General features: G+C 39.4%; 1 protein-coding gene across 1 annotated transcript in view; it reads right to left on the bottom strand.

Moving 5' to 3' along the window:
* Positions 1-27,360, bottom strand: part of DNAH9 (dynein axonemal heavy chain 9) — a 3,419,770-nt gene that overhangs the window by 3,015,063 nt on the left and 377,347 nt on the right. The window contains exon 6 of the mRNA XM_044069722.1: positions 11,894-12,127. Coding sequence (XP_043925657.1) covers positions 11,894-12,127 — 234 coding nt within the window. The remainder of the gene's footprint in view (positions 1-11,893; positions 12,128-27,360) is intronic.

Here is a 27,360-nt window from a genome sequence, read left to right on the forward strand (position 1 = left end):
TGAAGGTATGATGGGGAATAAAAAGGTAACTGGGAAAGTACAGTTGTGGAAGATCTTACCATAACAGCAGATGCCCTTCTCTTCCCTATTGCAGTATTCATAACTTAAGGGATCTCCTGCCAAGGATAGTCCAACATCCATCCAGTATACCAATGACTTTAGTACTTACAAGCATTGTATGTCACACTTACACTCCCCATGCAAGGAGTAGGGCAAAAAGATGTCATATGTCATATGGATATACACACACACAGAGCAGGAAAAGCCCTAAGACGAACACATGTGCATCCAGTAGGAGAAAGAGGAGAAGAGCCCCTTGGCCAGGATGGCAAGAAGGAACAGGCTAAAGCAAAGGGGGGCAGGAGGGAGGGAACAAATACTGCAACAGTGAAGAGAAGAACATCTATTACTATGGTAAGATTTTACACAACTGTACTATGTCCTTCCGTATCACTGTTGCAGTATACTTAACGTAAGGGAGCGTACAAAAGCTCAAGAGGAAGCCTGGGAAGAGGGTGACACAGAAGGATGACACAGAAGAGTCCTGCAGAAACCTATCCAGGATAGCTCTGGCAAAACCAGCTCTGGCCCTGGAAATGACATTCAATTTGTAATGCTTAGTGAAAGTATGAACAGAGGACCAAGTAGTAGCCTCAAGGATGGAATTGCTATCCAGGCCCTTGAAAAAAGCACCAGAGAATATAACAGCCCTGGTAGAATGAGTCTTTACTGATGAAAAATGACATTTGTCATGAAAAGAATAATAAAATGAAATGGCCTTAGAAATCCAGAAAGAGATGGTTTGTTTAGAAACAATCACTGAATACAAAAGTCTGTGCAAGTACAGCCAACTGCAAAAGCAAAATGCTGAATTCAAGCAACAGCTGCCAACACTTCAAATCAGGAAAATTATTTATTTAATATAATTTCATTAAGGAGCAGATTGGAAAAAGCAGCAAGAGGTAGGGCATTGGGTGTAGACCCAGATAAAAACATGGGGATGGTTTGAAGCCTACAACTGAGGAAAATTTGATCATGAGAAGGCATCAGAGCTGATTTTTGGAACTTTATGGTGAACCCCAGACTCTGTAACAGGGAAACAGTAAAACTGAGATCACAAAGCAGAGCATCAGGGAAAGAAGTTTAAAGCAGCAGATCATCCAGGTAAGGAAAGATCAGAACTCCTCTCATTCCACAAAAGACAATGACAGCAGCGAGGCATTTGGTGATTCCCCTTCAGGCAGTAGAGAGTCCAAAATGCAAAGCAGAGAACTAAAAATTAATGGAAGAAACAAAGAAGCATAAAAAAATTCCTGAAAAGGGGATTGATGGGGATATGAAGATAGGCATCCCAGAGATCCAGAGGGACCAGAAAGGCCTGGAGTAGAAGAAGGAAAAATAAAGTCTGTAGAGACAACATCTGAAAGGTAGGAATTTTGAGAAAGGTGTTGAACTGGGAAAGATATAGAAATGGTTTCCAAGTGCCCTCCTTTCAGGGAACCAAAAAAATTCTGGAATAAAAAACCCTGCCTATCTGGACAGGGAACATAACTTGGATCAAAAGAGCATGGAGCACCTCTAGGGAAAAAAAGTTGATGTTCCCGAGGGGGTTAAGGGATGCCCAAAAAGGGAGCAAGGCATTTACAAGCCATGAAATATCCCTGGTGGACAATGGACAGAACCCTAGAGTCTGTTGTGATCCTTAACCAATTTGTAAGGAAAAACCAAAAGACTGAGGGATGAGGGAACCTGGCCAAGAGAAAGGGGGAAATAAATTGTCAAATGGAACCTGGATTATCCTGAAAAGCAGGTTTCTGGGAGGTAGGTGTTTGAGTAGACTTAGCAGGAGGCACACATCTAGAAACATTTTTCCCTTAGGTGGAAGGCAAGACTGCCTATGAATAAAAGCAGATTAGGAGGGATAATTCCTCTGAAATTTAGGAATAGGAGAAACAATATGTTTCAACTTCTACAAGGCTTTACCCTTATCCTGGACAGTCTTGAAATGTTCAGCAGCAGCACCAAAAAGACTATTATCCAAAGGAGCATCCAGCAGTTTGACATTAATGTGAAGATAAAGCCAAGAGTAACGCCTCATAACTGAACCAAAGGCAGCAGCCCTGGAGGAGGCATCAGCCACATTGTGGCTGCATTTGACAGAGTGGCAAACAACTTGAGAGATAGAGCCCAACAGGGAAAGGGCAGAGACCTTCCCCTCAGAGTCAGAAAGGTCAGAAACCACTCTGGAAACTTGAGAACAGAGAGCAAAAACATAACTGGTCATACGAGTCTGGTAATTGATGGCCTGAAAAGTAAAGTGGCAGCAGTGAAAACATTTTTGCCCAGCCCCTACATATCTCTACTATCCTTATCTGATGAGAGCAATTTGGTAGAGGGCAACAGCTTGGAGGGTTTGTCAGAAGAGACAAACAATACAGAAGGGTCAGAAGAAGGGCATTTATAAAGACATTTACAGTTGTCAGGCACTTTATAAAATCTATCAGGTTTCTTGGGAGCAGGGAGCTGAGAATCAGGGGACACAGAAGCTGCTGAAAAGGTATCCAGGAGGGCAGGTACCTTTTCTGAAGGTCAGAGACTTGAGAAAAATTCCACTTAAAAAAAACTTCATCATGTGGGTAACAGTGTCCCCAAATGAGAGTTCCTCCAAAGGGGAATCTGGACTAATAGAATCCTCTTCCTTTGAACCACTGTCCAAGGAGGAAGGGGTTTGAGAAGAGTAGGCCAGGGACTTTTCCCCATAATCCAGATCTCCATCTGAAGAGTCTAGTTCCCTGGACCTTTTAAGAGGAATGAAAGACCAGGGAGGGGCAGGTGCAGACACCCCTTGAGGAGGCTTTAAAGCCAATAAAGCATTAAATACCCCCCAGTACAATCCTGCCATTCACTTTGAGGATCCTTAAATACAGGGGAAATAAGCTTGGTTTTCTGTTTCTTTTTCTATGGGATACCCGCATGAAATCCCCTTCAGAGGGTCAGAGTCATGGCGACACTCAATAAGATCTGCGGAATACCCCCTCAGTCACTCAAACATAATCAGCTGATGTTCTCCCTCAATGTCAGGAGCAGACGTTTATAAAGCCTCCGAGGACATGTGAGAAGTCAGATCCATTCCAGCTTCTGATGGGGTCATGGCAGAGGAATCCAGAGTAACCACCGGACAATCCTCTGGGCCTTCACTAGCTAAGAGAGAGATGATTAGGGGAGGCTAGAAAACAGCCATATCAGACCTAATTTTTTTGCCTTTTTCTTAGCAGAGGGCTAACCTTCGGGATGGGAAGATTCTGCCATAGCACCTTGAGCCAACAGCTTAAGATGTTGTTTTCAAGGTAAATAAAGAGGACAGAAGACTATGTAGGGTCTTAGAGTCAAAAGCCTGGCAGACAGAACACTGCATATGGTTGTGGGAAGCAGCCAAACAGAAAAGTCACTGGTCATGATGATCTTTATGTGGAATCTGTCTCCCACAATTATATTTTCTCTTTCTGGATGACATGAACCTAACAGCACTAAATAAAAAAGAAAGATAAGAAGAAACCCCAATGGGGGATTTATCTGAAATGTGTTTTTTTAACCAGCAAAGCAGAAGGGTGTTCAACTTGATGTTCAACTACAGCATTCAGACTGGCAGCAAAGAAATTCTGTGTGTGTGCATCCGTATGTCATATTTATGCCTTACCTTGCACAGGAAGCATGTGTGTGACATACTACACACATAAGTTCTAAAGGCTTTGGTATACTGGCCGGATGTTGGACTATCCTTGGCAAGAGATCCCTTAAGTTATGAATACTGCAACAGTGATATGGAAGAACAGCATACATTTTGAAAGTGTAATGAGTTGGCAGATTTTAAAAATGTCCTACAGAGTACTCCATCAGAAATATTGGGTGAGCAAATGGGTGTAACTGTGAAATTATTTTTTTGAGCTGGGATGCAGGATCTGAATTGTATAGACATAGCTAGGTCTTGTTAAGTTTAATTCTGGTGGCGGCCAGAAAAGCAATTACTAGAAAATGGAAATCAAAGTCTAAACCAACTGTATTTGAAGTAGTGAATACTGTAACAGAGATAAAAGAACAGAAAGCAGGATCTTTAGAAAAGGGTTGGAAGAATTATGTAGAAAGAAATGTAAATTATGGGGACAATACATGTAGGATAATGTTTTGAAGGAGTAAGGTTTAAGGGAAGGCAGGAATCTATCAATTTGCATACTGCTGGACTGATGATAATTGTGCAAAAAATTATATGTAATGTATAATATTTGTAGCTGTAAACATATTAATGTGGCTTGTTTTGTTGCATATAAATCTATGTTTGCCTATGTCTTAAGTGATAATTCAATAAAGGTGTTAAGTGAACATGAAAAGCGGTAATGAGCAGATATCATTGAAAAGGAAGGGGTGACATAGTATCTCATGGTTCTGAAACAGGAAACTCCTCTTCAATAATTTTGAAACCTTCTTTCCCCTTCATGCTGCTGAGCATCTGCTGCTCTGTGTAAGCCCTAGTGGATTTTTCCCTGTGGTTTTCTCCTGGTTACAGTACAGGCAACACAGGTTTGAGGACCTTAACAGATACCCTGCAACTCTAACTATCAGTCCGGAAGCCACCATTTTAAGCTTAAAATAATACCACTGAAGTATGTGTCCCAGTAAATAACTACTACATAAGCTAATATTTTAATTAATGCTAGACTTTATAAGCACAGCAAGAATTTACAGTGTTTTTTTTTTTGCTAGTCGCCTTGAAAAGCAGACGCCAGCAGCTCCTATCCTTTCTCTTTGGTTACCCACTATCCTCATACTGTTTCTGTGTATATTCTCCTGTTCTGTACTTTACCCTTCCCTGAATTCATTTCTAGCCTCACTCATAATTGCCTTTCCTAGTGCACCTGCCCTATTTTACTGTCTTCAGACTCTTACATATTAATGTTTTTTTTTATTTTTTGCCCTGCTTTTAGCTGCTAGCAATACCTCTCTCTCCCCCTCCAAAGCCCCTCTCTATTCTAGCTTATTTTAACCATACAACACTGGGTTTGCTTCAAGTAAATCTACTTGTGTAGCTTGAGGCCAGTGTCCTTTTGTAAGCTTACTTCTGCTCATATTTTATTTCTTTTTATTTTATTTCTGGTGACTATACCTTTAGAAACTTTATATCCTTGTCTCTCAAGCTAGTTTTTCATGATCTTTTTCTGATTGTTTCTATGACTTCATCTTGACCAGGGTGCTAACCCCGCTTGGGCTCACTTCGCTCCCCTACCCTATCCCCATTCCCACCCACCCCATTACAATTACCTTTATACCTAACTATCCCTCCCCTTCCTGTCCCACTAGCCACTACAATTCCACTTCCTGCCTATTGCCACAACAACCTTACTAATCTGTCAATCTTGTCAACACCACTTCCTCTATACCACTGTCTCTCTACCTACTCTGACTATATTTTATTCCAACATGTATTATTTTCTAATATCTTCCACACTACTCCTTATTCTCTCTATCTCCACCTCTTACCACTCCAATCTCTTGTACCCATTCCTATGTTCACCAACTTCTCAGTCATACAACATATATCCAACTACTTCATCTATTACTATCTCCCCTAATCTCTTTACTACCTCTGCCTCAAGTCTATAGAAACTATCCATAATACAGATTTTTAAACTTTTCCACAAAGCAAAGTCAAAACTATACAAACTCCATCTAGCATCTACTACACACTCTCTCCTCACTAAAAACCTACTTTGTTTTGGAGATATCCATCCCAACCCTGGCCCCTCTTCTCTCCCCAAAACTACCTCTACACTGCCCCCATCTTACTCCTCTAACAGTCACCAACCTCAGTCACAACAATCATCTCCATCCAAATACTTAACTATTTACTCATTGAATATTCAGAGTCTAGCAAATAAAGTCACTGAGCTGCACTCATGGATAGCTCTCAATACCCCTCACATCCTCTTCCTATCTGAAACCTGGCTCAAGCCACAAATCTCAAATAGTGAAATACTCGCACCAGGTTATAATATCTTCCGATCTGATAGACCTTTAAAAAAAGGTGGTGACATGGCCATCCTCTACTCAAACATTCTTAACCTCTCACCATACCCTTCCCCAATTCCAGACTTCCTCCCAGCTGAAATCATCATCCTTAACTGCCATCTGAATCCCCACAAAAAACTTGCAATTGCCTCTAACTACCTTCCTCCTGGTAACAATCTGCCCATTCTTGAAAACATCCTATCCTGGTTCTCCCACAACATACCATATGAGACACTTATCCTTGGTGATGTCAACATTGATTGGTCCAAACTCACAACTGACTCCCCCCAACTCAGTATCCACCTACACGGCTTCCACCAACTTATAACATCTCCCACTCACTTCCATAAAAATTCCACTTCCAGCTCCATCATAGACAGGATCCTTACTAGTTCCCCCCACCAATACCACAATCCCACCACCTTACCTGACTCCCTCAGTAATCATCTCCCTACCACCATCTTAAGACACTACTCTCATATTCCTAAACCCCACCTTATCAAAGACTGTCGAAAACTATCAACTTTCAATTCATCCCAATTTAACTCCATTCTCCACAACATAGATTGGTCCATCTTAAAACACCTCCCCCTAAACGATGCTGTAAGCACTTTCAATAGCATCTTCATGAATACTCTAAACTCCTTAGCTCCCTATACGAAGATCAGAGTAAAATCAAACCATGCTCCCTGGCTCTCCAAAGAGACTGGGTTCCTTATGAAACAAAGAGATCATGCTTGGAAAACCTGGACTAAAACTAAACCACCACCTTTTCTTCAAAAATACAGGCAACTGAGGAACCTTTCAAAAAAACATACAACTAATGACAAAAAGTTATATAGCTCTGCTCAGCTTAACAAATCCAATCCTCGAAAATTTTGGTCAACTCTCAACAACATCCTCTATCTTGGAAAGCCCTCTAATCCCTCCCCATACCCTAACCCTTTCTCTCAGGAAACAGCTACCCTCCTGAATAAACACCATCTCTTCCATCCAAGATCTGGTAATCTCTAAGCCAAACTCTACTTCGACACCCACATCTCCAAGTCTCACTAACACAACTTTTTCTTTTGAGCCAGTTCCCATTACTTACATCAAATCTCTACTACTCAAGCTAAAACCCTGTTCTCCTTCCACTGACAGTCTATCTCCTACATTCCTCAAACTTGCTGCTGACTCAATTGCCTATCCTATATCTATACTAATTAACCAATCTATTCTGGAATCAACTGTCCCTGCCCTTTGGAAATCTTTTTTCACTATCCCTCTTCATAAAGGTGGAAACTCCACTGACCCCTCAAACTACCAACCCATTGCCATTCTGTCCCCTCTCTCCAAGATATTAGAAAAATGTATTCACTCACAGCTTCTCAATCACCTCCTCACATACCACTTACTTACCCCTACCCAACACGGATTTCGTCCTCACCACAGCACCACCACTGCCCTCCTCTCTTTCACTCATTTCATTGCAGAGGCCCTTGACAACAATAAACTCATTTCCTGTCTCTTCCTAGATCTCTTCAAAGCCTTCGATACTGTCTCTTATACTCTACTACTATCCAAACTCGCAAATCTCCACCTATCCCTCTCTGCACTTGCCTGGTTTAATAGTTACCTATCTGGCAGGGAACAATCTGTCAAATGGCTCTCATCCTCCTCACCTTTCCTTCCCATCTGCACTGGTGTTCCCCAAGGCTCCATCTTGGGACCCCTTTTGTTTAACATCCTCACCAATGATCTTAACACCTCATGCAAAGAATCCTCCCTTATTCAGTATGCTGACGACTACACACTTATATCCATCTCAAATAACATTTCTGAACTACACTCCCGACCCAACAGGCCCTACTATCCACTGAACACTAGCTCTCTTACAACCTATTGATCCTAAATCCCAAAAAGACCAAACTCCTACTTTTTCTTCCCCATTCTCTTTCTCATCACAAACTTCCTTTTTTTATTACATCTTCTAACAATACAACTATCCAACCTGACAGCCACACAAAACCCCTAGGGGTCATTATCGATGACAAACTCAAGTTCAACCTACACATACTCCAACGTATAAAAAAAATAAAACAGAAACTAGGTCTGCTATATCGGAACAAAAAAATCCTAACCCCTGAATCTAGATTTACCCTGGGCCAGGCACTCCTCCTCCCCTCCCTCTTGTATGCTGCCCCAGTTCTTACCAATATCCAGGCCTCCACTCTAAAGAAACTCCAACAGACTTACCATAAAATAGCCAGATTCATTACTAACTCCCCATACAACTCACACCACTGCATTTCTTTAAACTCTCTTCAATGGCTTGAACTTCCCCAATTTCTGCCATCTTATCAATTTCATATGCTACACTCTATTCTTTATAAACCCTCCTTCTGTCCATCTCTATCTTCCTTAGTCTCCATCTACATCCCATCCCAGACCCTCCATACTTCTAACCAACAATTACTTGATATCTACCACCCACAAAGGTCAGTAGGCAAACTACTCTACAAACACTCCCTTGCCCATGCTTGGAACAAACTTCACCTTGACTTACGTTCAATCTCCCACACCTCACACTTTAAAAATGAACTAAAAGCTTATTTTCTCAATTCCAGAACCTGCCCTTGCCATGACCCTACCTAGTCATTCTTCCCTTTATGTACCCTCAAAAGGACCATACTTAGTACCTCATTACACCTCTCTCTCCAATGTGTCTACTATGCATTTGCATAATTTTATACAAACAAAAAATGTTTATTGTTGACCTATTGAACTATATCAATGTAAAATTGTTACTTAGCTTCTTTTTAATGCAACTTTAACTTTATGCATGTAACCCAACATATGTGAATTGTTTTGCTATAACTGCTATTATATCAATATTGTTTAAAATTGTACTTGTTTTAAAATGTACTACTGGAGCTTTTCTCCTTGGGTCTCCACTGAAAATGGGCCACAAGCCCAGTTGGACAAACCTGGTTAACAAATGTCAATAAATAAATAAATAGAGAAGTGATCACATAGGAAAGAGGTGTGGGTAACAATGCGTGCTTCTTTGAAAAAAATGGCAAAAGACTTGATTTATACTAGACTGAAACAATCAGTATAATCACTAATTAGCAAGTTCAGACAAAACAGTTTTAGTGTGACAGCATAAGTTTAATACAGTGAAAACTCAGGTCTGAATCTTGTACCTCGAGAATTGAGAATTAAGTACCCCCCAAAAAACAGCAAAGACCTATTGATAAGCACTTTTTAAACAGACACAATATTCATTAAGCTTGCAGAATAAGAGGTGTGTGTTACTATGCAAATTCTGCTGAATCAGAAATCTGTTGGTAACTTATTTACCATTAGTTAATGCAAATAATGATGAGATGTATTACAATATCACAAATCTGGAATGGAAAGAGCACAATTCTGAAAGATATAAGGTGCGTGCGTCTCTGAAGATCAGGAGCAGCTGAAAGCTATAAAAAGATAAAACATAGGCACTGTGAAAAGTGCACACTGAAAAATCTAAGTACTGAAAACAGCTATCCCAGTTATAAATAGTTTTGTAATCAATGTCATTAGGTAGTGTGAAGGGCTGGGCTTGAAGGCAGCAGATGCACTCATGTGTAAGAAAAAATGAGGCTCCCTATCAAAGCCGTTGTTGCTGATACCTCAGACACGGTGAGGCAGCAAGAAATGCAGACTAGAGAGGGGACAAATCAAGCAAGAGAGACGGACTCAGCACAAGGAAGGCAGGCAGAAGATATTGTTAGACAATCAGACAGAAGAGTAGATTTAAGAATCACTCAACAGGAATACGTCACTACACAGTAAATCCAAATAGCTATAACAAAAATAAGTAAAAGCAAAAAGGAGACAAATCTGAAAGAAAAATGGGTTGGAGGAGAGGTAATGGACTGAGATGTCTCATGTCCTCTAAGTATGAGAACAAAGTGTGACTTACTGAACTGTGGGGTGGAGGTCTGTGCAGAGCCTGAGAAAGGCTAGGGTCATACAAGCTGAAGCAGTTTGGCTTGAAGAGTATGAGTGGGGAGCTGACAGCCTTTCAGTCAGTTGCAGACAAATAGAGGGGGAGGAACAAGGACCTGGGTGGATGTACTATAATGAGCTAGGATGGGAAAAGGGACATATTCTACAACTGCCTCTTCTACCTTCTTTACCTTTATATTCCCAGCATGTAAGCATCATAGCAGACACTGTCTCACCAAACTGCCCACAGGTGCAGTAAACAGTATTACAAACATTCAAAAAATGTTTCTAGCCTCTGTAGGGATATGACTGCAATTGCTTTGGCCTCCTTTCGATAGTAACAGAGGACTCCAGGGAATGGTGGAATGAAATGAAATGAAGAATCAGGTGGGGGGCTTTGATGATTGCTGGGGATGGGGGGCATTAATGGAAAAATACAGATCAGGCTTCTTGTGGTAATAACAGCAGAAAATAACTACTTCCTATAAACTTAATGTGTTGTAGCCCAAGGTGAGCAAGATGCCAGGCTGCATCCTTAAAGGGACAGCCTCTAGAAATAGTGGGGTTTATATTGCACACCTTTAGATCCACAACCAGTTACTAGTATGAGTAATGCATTCTGTTCTGATATCCATGCAGGAATAAGGGTATTAGGAGGTACAAAGTAAGGTTATCACTGCAATAAAGGAAACGGAATACAAGGATGCAAGTAGAAGTTACAGGAAGTAAAACTTTTCTTACTTGAGGAAAGGCAAGACACTAACAGAATGCAATATAATGTACATTTATTAAAATGTCCTTTCAATTGGGTGACATTCTGAGAATTCTACCAGTGATTTCTTAATTCAAACTTCTGGTAATTATAGTTATTCAACTACAGCTTTAGTGCTGTAAAAAGATTGTTAACACAGAAGAAAGAGGCAGCAATTCAAGTAGTAAATACATAGAAGACAAGTTCTGCTGCAGAAGTGGTCAAGAATAAAACGCCAAATTCCATTTTTTTTATTGTATGTAGGCTTCCAAATTGTAGAAGTTTTACTAGTTGTCCCTGGAAAAAATGTAAAACTAGTGGCCTTGGTTATTACATCTTTTTACTTGAAAGGCCGTATTTGGGGAAGTACAATTCTGTAAGCACACACTGCCATTTTACAGAATAAAAGTAATCTAAAAGCTAGTAATTAAAAATGGAAATGAGTTTGTGCTAGGACACATTTCAAAATAAACTAATGTAATGTGTCTACACTGGATGTGGAAGTTTAAAATGTTTGTTTGCCATTATAGAGTCAGAATTAAAAGGCTGGAAACTTCCCGAGAAATGCACGAAAAAGCAATAGAATCCAGTCGCAGATGCAACTAGAGATGCTGAGAGATATGAAAACCCTTTCTCAAGACAGCAGCAGAACCTGAACTAGGCTTTCTAAATGAATAGCTGTGTCAGTGACAGCAGGGACATTCAAAAGCATACGTCACAAGTATGAAGCTGTTCTAGTAAGGTCTTGCTATGGTGAAATGAGGTACATGCTAGTTCCATACCAGAGGGGCACAATATTCAGAGACTTTCTTTGCTTACAATACTTCTATCTGTACCCTTTTATCCAGAACCCTAATAATGGAACAGATTAGGCCGAAGCCAGCCACTGGACAAGCATCTAGCCCTTGCTTATCTCTGATATCACAACAAGCTCTATAACCAAGTGCTGCCCCTTCCTTAAATGCATGTGTTCTGTGACTGGGAGCAATACTTTACTCTTCCAAGATCATACATACTTACTAGCAAAACAGAATAATGCCTAATACATGGGTCGGACCTAGGAAACCTTTCAATGTTTTCAGTGTGTGTATAAGTTTCGCTTACCTCAATTGTCTCAACTCTTTCGATGAAAGAGTCAAAGTGTGCAAAGACCATAAAAGATGTAAAATTCCATTCCCTGATCTGGGTTCCATCTTTGAAATACTGCTTCAGAGAGACTCTTTTTTCTTCAAAGGTCTGTTTGAAGAATCTGAGAATGCCAAGGACCTCGTGTACTTTATTTCGGCTTTCTTCAATTTCACCTTTCAACAAATCTTCAGGATTCAAGTAGTTCCGTGCCTAAAAACAACAAATGATTTGAAATGGATCGTTTAGTTGTTTTGTGTTTCACTTCATTAGGCAATCCATAAGATATACATATAAACAATATTTAAATACTGCATTAACTGACTTGTACATTTTTCACCAGCTACTTCATTTTCCAAGGTTTCATGAAGAATTTCTCAGATGACATACCACAGTAACTAAAGTCTTACGCTCAGAAGAAAAATAAGTAAAGCAGTTTCCTCTGGACTCGCATCAAACCATTAATCTTGGATTAAAACTATAAAGGAAATGAGTGTCTAACAGGCTGACAAAGGTGAGCAACAGACTAAATAACAACAATGAAAAGGTTTACCACAGCATTCTAAGGAGAAAAATGTGAATATCCTTTCCTTCTGAGGTTGTAGGAATATAACAATAATATGAGCAAATTTTAAATGTATTAATTTGTTAGCAAGGCAAGCCCACTAAGCACAAGCTTGTTTCCATGAGTGCAAGGAACATTGTCTTAAGTTATACAGTAGACTAGTGGAACTCAGAGACTCAAACCTTGTATTACATGATGAAGTGTATTTGTAAATCATAGCTTTGATCCTCTGTGTTAATTTCCAGACAGCAATTAATACTTTGGAGATGAGAAAATTATTAACTTAGTTAGTAACTGGTGAGGTTTTCGTATCCAGGGTGTATTACCCAGACCACCAATGAACATCAACTGAACCCAAACAATGGACTTGCAGAACAGCATAGGCACCTTTATGTTTTGTACTAAACCTGGATATCTGTATTATCGAGAATAAGGTCTTTGGAACTTAGTAGACTGGTGTCTTTGAGAAAAAAAGTGAAGGGGAGCAGAGTATTTCATTTAGAATTTTTTGCTGTAACCATGGCAGCAAGTAAGTTGGAATAGTAAAGCATTTTGTGCTTACTGGCTAGTATGCAAATCCAGTATAGAGTGTGTGTGTGTGTGGGGGTGGGGGGGGGAATCATGCCATATAGTGTTATAAAAAGGCATTCTGTAGTGACTGTGCAGGAAATATATATCTGAGTGTTACAAAGCATAGGAAACAGGTGAAATTTGGATTCACTGAAGGGTACACCTTGGTATTTATGTTGGGGAACAGATATACAGTGGTATATTTCATTTCAAGATGTTGACATTTCCAAACAAAAGAAGTTTTAGAAGTCACAACAAAGGTTTGTGGCCATCAATGGGATTGAGAGGAGTCTAAGTCAATAAAGCATTCATAAACATTCCTTCAAATATTGGTCAGCAGTATTTAAAGCAATTTGTGACACAAATTGTAGTCTTTCACCAAAGTATGGTGATTTGGGGGGATTGGTGCCTAATATCCTGAATGAAGGGTCTAGAGACTAAGTCTAGAAAACAAAGACTAATAAGAGAATAGACACTTCTGGACCTAGTAGATGTAACTTGTATAACAAGGGAAAGCAGTGACAGTAAAGTCGAATCTCTCACACTCAGATTGCTAGGTTGGTCTAGCTCTCTATTGAAAACACTGTCAAACCACGACTTTAACATCATTTTTTCCCAAACAGTCATGAGTTTAAAAATGAGTTTAACTATTAATCCTCCTGCAGACCATCAGTGGGGAGTTGTGTCCCCACACTCCCTTAGTTAGATTTACTAACTCCAAGATCATGCACACTCAAGAGAAAAGTGATTACGAGATCCCAGAGTCCATTTATATGTTGGGTAATACTGAAGAAGTTGCTTAGTATTTAACAATCCAGCAGGTAATGACTTGTTAAAGCATCTTCTCTGTAATTATCATTTAATATGCGTATTTACAGCCAAAGGTGTGTGTTTTAATAATCGAGTGATGAATTAAAGCAGGGCTGCTGCTCACCCTGTGGGTGACTCAACCGAAACATTGTCATGAAAGCTCATGTTTCATTTTTTTTATTGTATCAGTGTCAGGCATGGTCGAGAGTGAATTTTACATATATCAAGCTATAGCTTCTTTATACAGTTTTGTTGCAGAAGACTGGCCGTCTTTTTATTGGGTCATACTCTTATCCGTCTGAGGACCTCTGTGTTTGATTTTTTATAACTTTGAAAGTTAATGATAATTCCCTTATCTTTTGAAACATGACAGGTTTAAGGTATGTCAATTTATTTTTTACATAGAGATGGTAAAGTTTTGAGTTTTATTCAATGTTCATGTGCTTTGAGTCATTTTATGCTATATTCGCAATAATATTTAAAACATGTTTTAATACAAATGTTTTTTAACATTTTAGATTTTATATAAAGTAGAATAGGGTGAATTGGTTTTAATTGCATCATTATTTATTTTTTCAAATTTGCACAGTTTTGATTAGTTTATTTTAAAAGTTGAGGCTATATAAATGGTAAACAGAATTTTTTTGTCATCTGATGATGTCTTTATTGATGTGACGAAAACGCTGAGTGTTTAAATGCGTTTATGTGTTTTGAACGTGTATATTGTGTGCTTTAGTGGAATAAACTCTTAAACTGCTTCAAATTCACTTTATTCCGTTTTTACATACCAAGGTACTGTTTTGTTGGATTAACGATAATTCCCTTATCTTTTGAAACATGACAGGCTTAGGGGAATCTTATCCGTCTGAGGACCTCTGTGTTTGATTTTTCATAACTTTGAAAGTTAACGTTAATTCCCTTATCTTTTGAAACATGACAGGTTTAGGGAATCTAATCAAGACATACCAGACAAAGCCCAAAGTATACCTGGCAAATGTTCTCAGGATCTTTCAAATGTTTAGGACAACTTAAAGAAACAGATGAAGGGAGAAAAGCACTATTATTCAAAAGAAATGAGGAAAAAAAGAGAAGGATGAATATTTAAATGGTAAATAAAATATGTAACACTTTTCAGAACTAACCAGGCAGTTTAAATCTTGATCAATGGGTAGAATTAGATTGGGATGCAGCAGATATTATGATACAATTCCTACATGAGGAGTTGGAATTTAAGTATGTGGCAATTACAGATATATATTTTGATAATTCGCCCTAGTCCCTGAAGTCTTTGGATGTTAGATTAACATAACAGAAGGAAAAGAGTGGTGTTTGCAGGATTAAAATGTATGGAATAATGGACGCAACCTGGGATCCAGCTAAAGTCTTAAATGCTTTTCGATACCATTATCTTTGTTTAGACAATGGGCTTACTGTACATCAGCACCGTGTGTGTGTGTGTGTGTGTGTGTGTGTGTGTGTGTGTGTGTGTGTGTGTGTGTGTGTGTGTGTGTGTGTGTGTGTGTTTGAAACAGAGAGACTGAGAGCGATCATGTGCGAGTGAATGCATGTGTGAAAGCAGAAGTGACTGTGTGTGTGTGCGCAGAGAAAGAGAGAGATTGGCTAAGCTTCTGGTGTCATTCTAAGGGGATCCAGTATCTGTCTGCCTGGGATGACATGGTCGACAGACCACAATGGCCTGCACCTGTCGCCCCTGGAATTCCAGATACTGGCTAAGGTGCTTGCCGCCCCTATAGTGCTTTTTTTAGGCAAGGTTCAAATGACAAATTCACCACCTTAACAGGAACAGGCAAGCAAAAACTGAGGGCAATGCTACTCAATGCTAGAAGTCTAAATCTCAAAATGCACTCACTCGAGGCACTCCTTAAAATGGAGAACATCAATATCTGTGCAGTGACTGAGAACTGGTTCAAGGCTCTAGAGAGCACCCCTGCATTACCAGGCTATAAACTCATACCACACTTTTCGGCCATCTAACCTGGACCAGAACACCAGTGGCAGAGGTTTGTCCATATTCATTAAGGACATCCACAACTCCAGGCTAGTTGTTCAGCATAATGCATCCGAGGTTATTCAAGTGCAACAAACTCTGAACAAAACTGCAATCCAAATTGTAGCTTGCTACAGATTCCCCCACCATGCCCCAGAATTCCCACTCCTCTTTTCTTGATATACTGGAAAATATTAGGGTTCAACCAAACACCCTAATAATGGGTGATTTCAACTATCTCACCATTAACTGGGAAAACTACTCATGTACCAACTCCTTTGCTCAACACTTTCTGGAATTCATAAATTCCAATGCCCTGGATCAACTTATCCACACCCCCACCAGGGGCAACAATATCCTAGAACTAGTCATTACCAACATGAGTGACTGGTGTTCCACACCTGAAGTCAACTCCTCGTTGGTCAGATCCAACCATAAGCTAATCACCCTAGATATCTGCATCCTGCCCCCACCCACCATTAAGGAATCCATGGTAAAAAAATTTCTCCAAAGCCAACTTCATGCTTCTTAAGACAGAAGTGGTGAACTTCATGACACCCATGCAGATGGACAATACAGTTATGACTGTTGAATCCCACACAAATGCACTCTATAAGCACTTAACACGAGTGCATGGATGGTGCTATCCCAAACAGAACCAAGATGCTATCCTCCAAAAAAAGGAAGCCAATCTGGTTGTCTCCTGCCATAAACAAACTCTACAACAGAAGGAAGAAACTGTTGCAAAAGAGAGTAAAATCCCATGAGTGGAGGAGCTCCCTGGTCAGCCTCAGTAAGAAGCGAAGATCCCTTATAAGATCCTCCAAAGCTAGCTACGAAAAAAAATCACCACTGATTCTAAGGGCAACCACAAAGCATTCTATAGCTATGACAAGAATCTCAATGGCAACACCCAGATCTGCTCCGAGTTACAGCACAACGGCATGAAAATTACAGAGCCAACTGATACTGCAAACATCCTGGCAGATAGATTCAGTGGTAACTTTACCCCCTCTCACCCCCTAAAGGGCCCATATCTATATAGGAAGAATGCAGAGTTCCTGTAATTACATCTATGCAGGTAAAAGCTGCACTCTCTAAAACCAAAAACATAGCATCCATGGGACCGGACAACATCCCAGGCTGTGTTTTACGCGAACTTCAGAATGAACTGGCTTCTCCACCTAAGCACCGTGTTTAATCATAGTCTCACACCAGGCTTTCTTCCCATTGAATGGCGTACAGCAACAGTTATTCCACTCCACAAAGGGGGAGCCACCACTGACCCTGGGAGCTATCACCCTATTAGCCTGATGAGCCTGGTCTGCAAGGCCATGGTACGTATCATCATGGAACTCATAAACAAAGACATTGGTAACCTCCAAACTCTGGACCCCACCCAGTTCAGGTTTGTGAAAGGCAGCTCATGCCTTCTGAACCTGATCAACTTCTTCGAAGCAATCACCTAAGCCGTAGGACAAGGGTAAGGTGGTTCGCACAGCCTATCTTGACCTTGCCAAGGCTTTTGACACCATTCCCCATTCTGGAATTATAGCTAAACTCACTAAACTAGGTATAAATCCCTACGTCACAAGATGGGTTGCCAACTGGCTCACTGACAGAACCCACACTGTAAAAGTTGCAGACTTCAAATCTGACTTCAAACCAGTGACAAGTGGAGTACCACAGGGTTCAGTCCTGGCACCTCTCCTGTTTGGTATCTACTTCTCTGAACTACAGACCAACACAGAAGGCCTCTGGCTAATGAAGTTCGCAGATGACTGCAAACTAGGAGCCATAGTGAAGTCCCCAAATGATGTGGACATCCTACAGAAGGGCCTCACTGAGACAGATGCCTAGTGTTAGAGGCATGGCCTCAAGCTCAATGCCAAAAAGTGCATTGTCATCCCCTTTGGTAAAAACTCTGTACCCATGAACTACCTCATAAACGGCAGTCTACTTAATGCCAAATGTGTGATAAGAGACCTTGGGACCCAGGTGGACAGTAGTCTCTCCTTTGATAATCACATCCACACAGTAGTCAGGAAATCCTTCTATGTGGCACACCTCATTGCAAAAGGGTTCTCATCCAGGAAAAAAAGAGGTCATTGTTCCCCTCTACTCGGCACTCATTAGATCCATTATAGAGTATAATGCCCCTTTTGGAATGTACCTCACAAGACATCTGCAGCAGTTGGAAAGGGCACAGAAGTACCTCACAAAGAGGATTACTGGCCTCAAACAGATGCCCTACACTGACCATCTCAAAGAAATCCAGCTTTACTCTGTAGCATATCGCCTACTCCGAGGAGATCTCTGCCTAACATATAAAGCTATATTAAACCCAGAGCTGTTGGACATGCTAAACCTAAAGAAATCCCAATCCCTCTGAGCTACACGCTCTAGGGACCTAAACCTTGTCACCACAATAAACAGGACATGTTGGAGGAATAGATTCCTGTCCCAAAGACTTCCTATACTCTGGAACAAGCTACCCATCTATGTCAAGCCAAGTTCCTCATTAGCACTCTTCAAGAAAAATCTTGATGAGTGGATGGGAAATAGGAAATACACCCCGGGATCACTTCTGTGACTCTGCTCGACAGGGGCACAGGAAATTAACTTTCTTAGGTGGCGTAAGCCAGGGAACCTTGTTGGCTAAGCTTACTTACGCCCTTGGGCCGATAGCCTAGTACCTCCCTATGAGAGACAGAGAGCAAGACAGCGAGAGAGAGTGATCTTGTGAGTGAATGCATGTATGAAAGCAGAAGTGACTGTATATGAGAGAGAAAGAGAATGGCCTGTCTGTAAAATTATGTTTTACTTACTTATTTCTTTAAGTACTATATTATTTTTTTTGTATATTTTTGATGTAAAATGCTTCCTCCAACATGAGTAACATATACTACAGAAAATTTGAAACATTAGGAACTATTTCACATCAAAAATATACAAAAAAAATATAGCACTTAAAAAAAAAAGAAGAAAAACACAACAATTTTACAGAGAGCCCATTCTCTAAGCACAATAATGCCCTCCAGGGTGTGTGTTCATGTGTAATTAAAGCCCTTCCAGGGGGTGCAGAGGCCCTTCTCCTGTGGCGGCAGGCCTCATAACACCCCTGGCTGTGCATTAATTACACATTAACACAACCTGTCAGGCATTATTGCTTACTTATGTACTAGTGAGCAAGGACTGTCTCTTGGAAAAGTCAAATTTCCATCAGTACTTGGATCAGGTGTGACTAGTAAAACTGAAGCAGACAGAATCATTCATAAACCTAATTACTATAGAGGAACTCCAAAAACATTAAGAAGACGATCTTCTGAGAAGTCTCCAGACCTAGAAGGACTGTCATTTTTAGGAAACTAGGTCAAAGAGTTTTGCAAGTTTGACTTAAATTTAGGAAAATTGTTTTGCTGGAGAGGAAAATTACCTCTTCTTTCCAGTGAGAAGCTGAAACTACAGAAATTTCATTTATTTATTTTTTTTCCCCCAAATAGAAATTTTATTCATTTTGCTTTATAGACATATCACAAACAATTGCAGTTTAGAAATTAACATTAATACAGAAGAGAACATACAATTATTAACTATATACAATATGTACAACAGTGCTGCTTAGGGAATGGCACAGGAAAATTATTTTCTTGGGTGGCGAAAGCCAGGGTACCTTTTGGCTGGGCTTATATAGGCCCTAGGGCCAATAGTCTAGTACCTACCTATGAACCTAATGCAACCCCTGAAGATAAACTTAGTTAAAAAAGAAAAACATATATGGGGGGGTAGGTACTGTAACTACACAGAATGTATTACCCTTCATTTAAGACATAGATATGAGATAAGGTAGAAAACATTTATACTTATCTTGAGCCACAAAAATGAGGGGAATATGGGAAACAAAAGGAATTAAAGGAAAAAAAAAAGAAACATAAAAAGGAAGAGCTTTTAATAGTAATGTACCAACTCAGAATACCAGTAGGCATTTGTAAGCCAAAAGCTCGAATATGAAATTCCAGAATTTCTGGAAGTAGATACGTTTTTACGAATTTGTTATTAAAAGCTTTTGTGAAGTAATGTATTTGACAGCCATATTTCTAAACCCTCTCAAAGACATCTTAGAGTGATCTAGCCAGTGATTGGAAATGTAGAATTTAATAAGCAAAGTGTTATTAAGATATGAAATCTTAATTTTGATATTTTAAGATTAGTAATGGGCAATAATGCCATCTCCCATGAGAGGGCTGATTTGTGGTAGCCCATCTTGTCAAGTCTCACCTTGACAGAGCACCTAATACAGTGAGAGTATCGGCAAAACCATACTGTATGTAGGATATCAGCATGGGGGTAGGAGCAGCAGGGACATGCAGGAGATACATTCGGATTAAATTTATTTAAAAGTGTGGGAGTGTAGTATAAGTTATTATTAATCATAAATTGTGTATAAGTAAGCTTTTTAAACAGGGAGGATAGAAGGGTGGATTTAATGGCTGATATCTTTTGTTCTTCTAATAAGATAGACTCTTGTTGATCCCAGTAGTCCGCGTATACCATCTTATCTTAATATTGAATTGTACTTGTGGATTTATAAGAGAGAGACAGCATGTTCTTACTTGCTAAGATCTGCAGTAATTTAGATATCTGGTTGAAGTCAGAGTCAGCAATAGTGATCTTGAAGTAAGGATGCAATCATTTCTCTAATTTGCTACAGAATTATGATGTATTTTTTTTAGATATGTTTAAAGTAACTCGTAGTTCTAGGGGTGAGGAAGCTTTATGTTTATGTATATCCCAGAGTGTGTAGTCTTTTATTAGAGGGTAATCAACAAGGTTAATCATGTATATTATTCAGTTTGATATTAGCGTTTAAGTGAATGGGTTGGAATAGAAGAACCTTTTCTAGTTTCAGGGATTTAAAAATCTCTTGGAAGGATTTGATTTTACCCTTTAAGATGTGGTGCAACTTTAACTTCTTAAGAGTTAGTGGGTCTAAGAAAGGGAGAGCTTTGGGATTCAAATTGTTTTCCAGAGCATGATTATACCATATTTTTACCCAAAATGGAGTCCACATTTGCTTGTTCGGATGGTAGTTGATTGTAATTAATCTGTTGGCATGTAGGATTCTAAAGTAGAGCTGAAGGTCTGGCATGCCAAGACCTCCCCTAGATTTGGAGAAAATAAGTCTTTGGTATGACACCCTTACCGACTTTGGATGCCAGATGAACTTTGCAAGAGCTTTGTAAATTTTATTAAAGAATGCATTGGGAATGGAGGAAAGAGATGCATAAAAGTGATAAAGAAGCTTTGGTAGGATGTTCATTTTAATGATAGATGTTTTAGATAGTAAAGGCAATTTCATCTATTGCCATCTGGACAAGTCTTGGGAAAGTATTGACCATGTTTTGGATAAGTTGGAATGTAATGTAGAGGAGGAGGAGTGGTCATAACAAATCCCTAGATACTTACAAGAGTATATTTTGTTGAAGGGAGAGTCTAGAAAGAGGTTTTCTCTATGAGCTGCAGGATTGATCGGGAATATATAGGATTTGTTTAGATTCATTTTATAGTCAGAAATGTGAGCAAATGCATTTAAGGTAGTGACTATCTTCTTGGTATCTGTCAAAGGATGTTCAAAATATATATTCAGGTCATCCGCAAATGCGGTCAAACTTATCTTAGTATGCAGTATTTTGGGTATTGAGTGATGTGTTTTTTTGCCATATGGATAGGAAGAAAGGTTCTAGATATGTGGTAAATAAAAGAGGGGAGATGGGGCACCCTTGCCTGGTACCATTTGAGATTTTTATCGGTTTTGAGAGTTTCTTATTGATATATAGATGCATGAAGGAGCTATTATATAGAATCTTAATCATACTGATGAACTCAGTGGGTATATCAAAATAAGATAGTACTGTGAACAGAAAATTCCAGTTGACCCTATCAAATGCCTTACATGCATCCAGTATCATCGCATACCTTGGATTTTTATCTTTCTTGGTAAGACCAATCATAGTTTCCAGTGTCAAAGTATTGTCCCAGGTATGTCTTTTGGACATGAAACCTGCTTGTTCTTTGGATAGCAAGGAAGTGATTACTTTTTTTAAGTCTTTCAGATAGTAAGGATGATAGAATTTTAATGTCAACTTTCATTAATGAGACTGGCCTGTAGTTATTCATGTTTGATTTATCTAATTTGTTTTTGGGTATCAGTATGGTCTTTGAATGGTTAATGTAGAGGTCAAATATACCATTGGGAGATATACAGTTAAATGGATTGAGTAAGATAGGAGCTAAACTGTCTTTAAAAGTTTTATAGAAATCTGGAGAGTATACATCTGGACCTGAAGCTTTCCCCTAGCTTAAGGTTTCCAATGACATTTATAACTTCTTGTTGACTAAAGGGAGCAGATAGGATGACTTTCTGTTCTTGATTGAGCTTTGGGAATGTGATGATGTTGAGATAGTCTTATCTCTGGGATTGTGATGTGGTAATATTACTAGCATGGATATCTGAATATATTTGATGGAATATATGGATAATTTGTGCATCGGATTTATAAAGTATATCTTGATAATGAATAAGGGCTATTCTGGGATTTCTGTTTATTTTCAGTTAGCCTAGTTAATACTTTGGAGGGGGGTTGTACCCATTCAAAGTATTTTGTTATAAATCTCAATTACTGTAGGGAGTAGTTGGATTGGTGTAGGTCAAATAGTTTTCTTTGCTTATCTATCATTTCATTTTCCAATGCTAGGGTGTGGTTAACTTGAAGCCTATCATCCAGTTCTCTAATCTCAGGCAGTCCTCTTTTTCCTTCCTCATATTTTTTAAGATATGTGGCTTTTTGAATAAATATTCCTCTAATTATCACTTTACACTCAGCCCACTGGATGTTATAGGGAAACTACAGACATTTCTAAGAAGGTAAAGATCCTGTAGTGCCCCCAACAGGCACATATCAGTTTTGCCCTTCATTACTAAGTTATGTCGGTTACAGCTGCTGAAGTTACTAAATGTCTAAATGGAGGGAGTGGAGCTTTGGCAATATTTTGAAAATGTTATGTTGATGCAGGATGTACAAATTAAGCATAATAGTTTAGTGATGGTCTGGATACTAAGAAGGATCTTGATAGTGTAAAGTAACATTGTCTTTTGGAGATCTTAAGAATGAAGTTCTGCAAATCTTTTTGGTCTTGATTAAACAAATTTTGTGTGGGCTCATCTAGTAAGATGCAGGTTTCTGCAATACTTTGAGATATTTTTATACAGGGTAATCACTGAATGTCCATTGCAGACCCTTCTGTCTGCCCTATATCTTGAAATGCTAGCTATTTTAATAAGCAGTCCCCTCCTTATCCTTAAAGTGTATGTAAAGCTGGAGAGATGACATACTTTAAAACCTTCCTTGCCTGTGAATGACACCCTGACAAGTTTAATTAACCCTTCACATAATAAACAACTTTTATTTAAACTATGACTAATAATTCAATCCTGTAAAAATGTAAAACAAACATTACAAAAACTAAAGCTACCTCAATAAACTATTCACTGACAGAGACCCTGAAGGAGGATGGTCTGTTCCTTTGGAAACCTTTTAAGTTAAGATATTTGTGGTATGGAATGCTGGTTCTCTGCTATAGTTTGTTGCAACTACCTACAAAGAGTTACTAAACAAGCTTGCAGGTATTTTTTTAAAGTAGAAAGTGATCAAAAAGTCCAAGCCTTTACAAATGTCCGTTTTCTTCTAGAACTATTAGAACTATAGCTAGGTCAGATATTTCCAGTTTTGCTCCTACATGCTATTTTTCTAGACTTCTTCTTTCAGCTTTTCCCGGTTAGGGGTCACCACAGTGGATCACCTGTCCGCTCATGATTGGCAGTGGAGTTTTACAGTGTCGAGTTGCCAACCCGGTGCCCAACCTTCCACAGAAGGCACACACACACACACACACACACACACACACACACACACACACACACACACACACGGACTCACACCAAGGGCCAATTTAGAGTGTCCAATCCACTTTCTGCATGTCTTTGGGATGTGGGAGGAAACCGGAGCACCCGGAGGAAACCCACGCAACCACAGGGAGGAAATGCAGACTCTTCACAGAAGGCACCCCAGCCTTGGACTGAACCGGAGAATCTCTTGCTGTGAGGCGACAATGCTAATCACTGCACCACCGTGGCTGCCCATGCTATTTTTCTAGATTAAAGCAGTGAAATGTTGATTTTAGATGAGAAGAGAAACATTCAAAAGTAACAGTTGAAAAAACATCCCTCTAAGTGGGGAGAAGACTTGCAATGCCAGGTTTTATTCATTATTTTAAAACCACACCTCTGAGTTTATTTTACATGTGGATGACCAGAAATTATAAAAGTAAGATGGAAGGATATATTAGTGTGTTGGATTCTGATAATAGTCTTGATTTCTTTGCCTATGATGTTAAGGAAATTCCTAGAAACCAGGGTTATTTTTTTCTGGGATATTTAGTCCAAAGTCTTGGGACCCTTCTTAAGGAGTCTGTATAAAGCCATGAAAATGTAAGTATTGCCTATATGAGATATAAGAATGACAAACACTGTAGCAGCATTTTGTAGTAGTGGAGGAGACCGAATACAGTGATGAAATACTGGAAACATTTATTATGGCAGGGCCTTTGAATGTAAAATATCTTAAAGCTGAGTCCTCAGAAAGGCCAAATTCACTGCTCAGGAAAAGGAAGGTGAGGAGTGGACTGGCAACAAGTCCCAAAGCCATCAGTATTGTGCATTGAGAGAACTAAAGGAAGGTAGAATATGTTTTCTGAAAACGTTTGGGGAGTCAGCAGCTGACTGCTGAAGTGACTAAGAAAATCTCGACACAATTCATTTCTGGAATAAAAGTTATTTGGGACCTAGCTATGATACTAGGGACAGGTGATCCAGATTTTGTGCAAGGAAGTACCTTCATTACCATTTCTATACTCCTGCTAGAGAACGGCATTTGTTTCCCAAATACATATGCCATCTGGTAGGTGTGTTGATGGGGAAAGAAGGAAATGAATGCATGTTTTGGGAGATGTTTGCAGTTTTTTTACAAGTTAACAGTGATTTATACATACTTCTGAGTCAGGTATTTTGTAGAGTATTTGATCTGACCCCAGAACTCTTACTACAGCAATGTTAAATGGTTAGGAGAAAGATGAAATCATTATTTATAATAATTATGATTATTAGTAAAAAAGTGATCAGTAGATATTGACAGTCTAATGATGCCACTACTGGAGGAGTTCTAATAGGTTTTTGATAAATGACCAGACAAACCAGGAGGAAAGAGCATTATGGAAGAGCCCTAGTTGGAAATCCTTTAACTAATGGTTGCCCATTTTCATTTTTAGGGATACTATATAATCAAAAACCAATAGAAAGACGCCAAACACTAAGAACCAAACAGCCGTTGGTAGTCTCAGCTATGAAGGGTGGCTTCCTGTTGTTGTAATCCACGTTACGTGTTAACTAATCACTTGTTCAAAAAAATAATGCCCTTATAATAAAAAGCACTTTTATTTCACAGAGGAAAGCAATAATATGTACCCCCAGGAAGGGGAAAAAGAAGGTGAAAAGGATGTAAAAAGACCCCCTAACCCACAAGAGAGGCAAAAGAAATTAACAGGGGCAGAAGGGATGCAGGAACAGAAGTAGGATAGCTACTGTTATGGTAAGCTCTTACACAACTGCACCACGTCCTTCCTCGTCACTGTTGCAGTATTCTTTACTCTTTCAGAGTTTAAAAGCTACTGGAAGGGATGGAAGGAGGGAAGGCTCAGAAGAGCATTCCAGAAACCCATGAAGGATGGTCCTGCAAAGCCTGCCCTGGCCCTAGAAATGGCATTCAACATATAATGTTTGGTAAAAGTGTGAACAGAAGATCAAGTAGCAGCTTCCAAAATGAATCTAGTATCCAGACCCTTGAAAAAAGCACCAGGAGAGGCCACTGCCCTAGCAGAATGAATATATACCAACAAAGAAAGCTGCTTTCCATTTGAAGAATGGCAAAAAGAAATGGCCTTAGAAATCCATGAGAAACTGGTTTGCTTAGATACTACCAAACCCAATTTTGTGACATGAAAGGAAGCAAAAAAACGCTCAAATTCCCCAATATGTTTTGTCTTGTCAAGGTAATATTTGAGCTGTCTATGTAAATCCAAGGTGTAGAGAACCTTCTCAGTAGGATTTTCTGGAGAAGGGAAAAAGAAGGAAAATTAATGGACTGATTCAAGGACAAATCATTAACCACCATGGGCATAAAAGGACTGGTACCAAAGATACAACCTGTCCTTGCACAAAAACCAAAAAGGTGCAACTGTCATGAGTACCTGAAGTTCAAAGACACTGTTGACAGAAGTAGGAGCCACCAATAATACAGTCCTCCTAGTACAATGTTGCATGGAAAGAGAAACTGCAGCCTCAAAATGGGACTGAGTCAATTTCTCCAGAACAAAATTAAGGTCACAAGGTGAAGGAATAAGGTTTCTTGGAGTCTGAATATGAAGAATGCCTTTCAAAAATTGTTTGACTTCAAAACTAAAAGCCAGGGGTGAATTCAAAGGATGGCAAGTAGAAATGGCCAACTAATGAACTTTAACAAATGAATATGCCAAGCCAGACTTGAGCAACTCACACAAATAAGAATGGACTTTAGGAATACCCACACAAAAAGGGCCCAGGTCATGCTTGAGACACCAATTAGAAAACATTTTCTATTTAATCACATAGGATTTTCTAATAGTTGTTTTTCTGGCTTCATGCAAAACCCAAAATACATCAGTAAACTGGTGTTTAAAGGGAATCAATCACCCAAAATGACAAGTAAAGGGTGGGCAAGTGAGAAGGAATGAGAGATCCCATGCCCTGTGTGAGAAGATTCTTCCGGCAAGGTAATTTGTGAAGATTTCCCTTGGTCAGATGAAAAAGAAGTGGGAACTAGTGCTGTCTGAACCAAAATGAGTCATCAACAAGATTCTAGACTTCTCCCTCATGATCTTGTGCAGGACTTTTAGTAACACAGGAAGAGGGAGGTAGGTATACAGAAATATCCCCTTCCAAGAAAAAGACATGAAGTCTGCTTTCCAAGCTAGAGGACTTGGCACTCATGTACAGAACTGGGGAAGCTGTCTGTTTAGATGGGAGGCAAATAGATTTATTTGAGGTGTACCCCACTGATATATGACCTCAAACACTTCCCTGTAAGGCACCCATTCATGTGGATTAGTCCTGGATCTGCTCAAAGAGTCTGCACAAGAACCAAATGATGGACTGCAAAATTCCAAGCCTGAAGAGCCAGCCTGCAAAGAATGTATGATTTTGTACCCCTTGTTTAGGCAGGTTTTAAGCAAGACATGATTTCCAGGAATCTACAGGTAAAAAATAAGTCAACTGTGCTCAGAGCTGATTAAACTGAATGAAACACTAAAGGAGTATATCAACTCAGATAACAAAGGGCTGGA

This window comes from Protopterus annectens, chromosome 4.part0 (genome assembly GCF_019279795.1).
Source record: "Protopterus annectens isolate FY-2018-M chromosome 4.part0, PAN1.0, whole genome shotgun sequence".
NCBI lineage: Eukaryota > Metazoa > Chordata > Ceratodontiformes > Protopteridae > Protopterus > Protopterus annectens.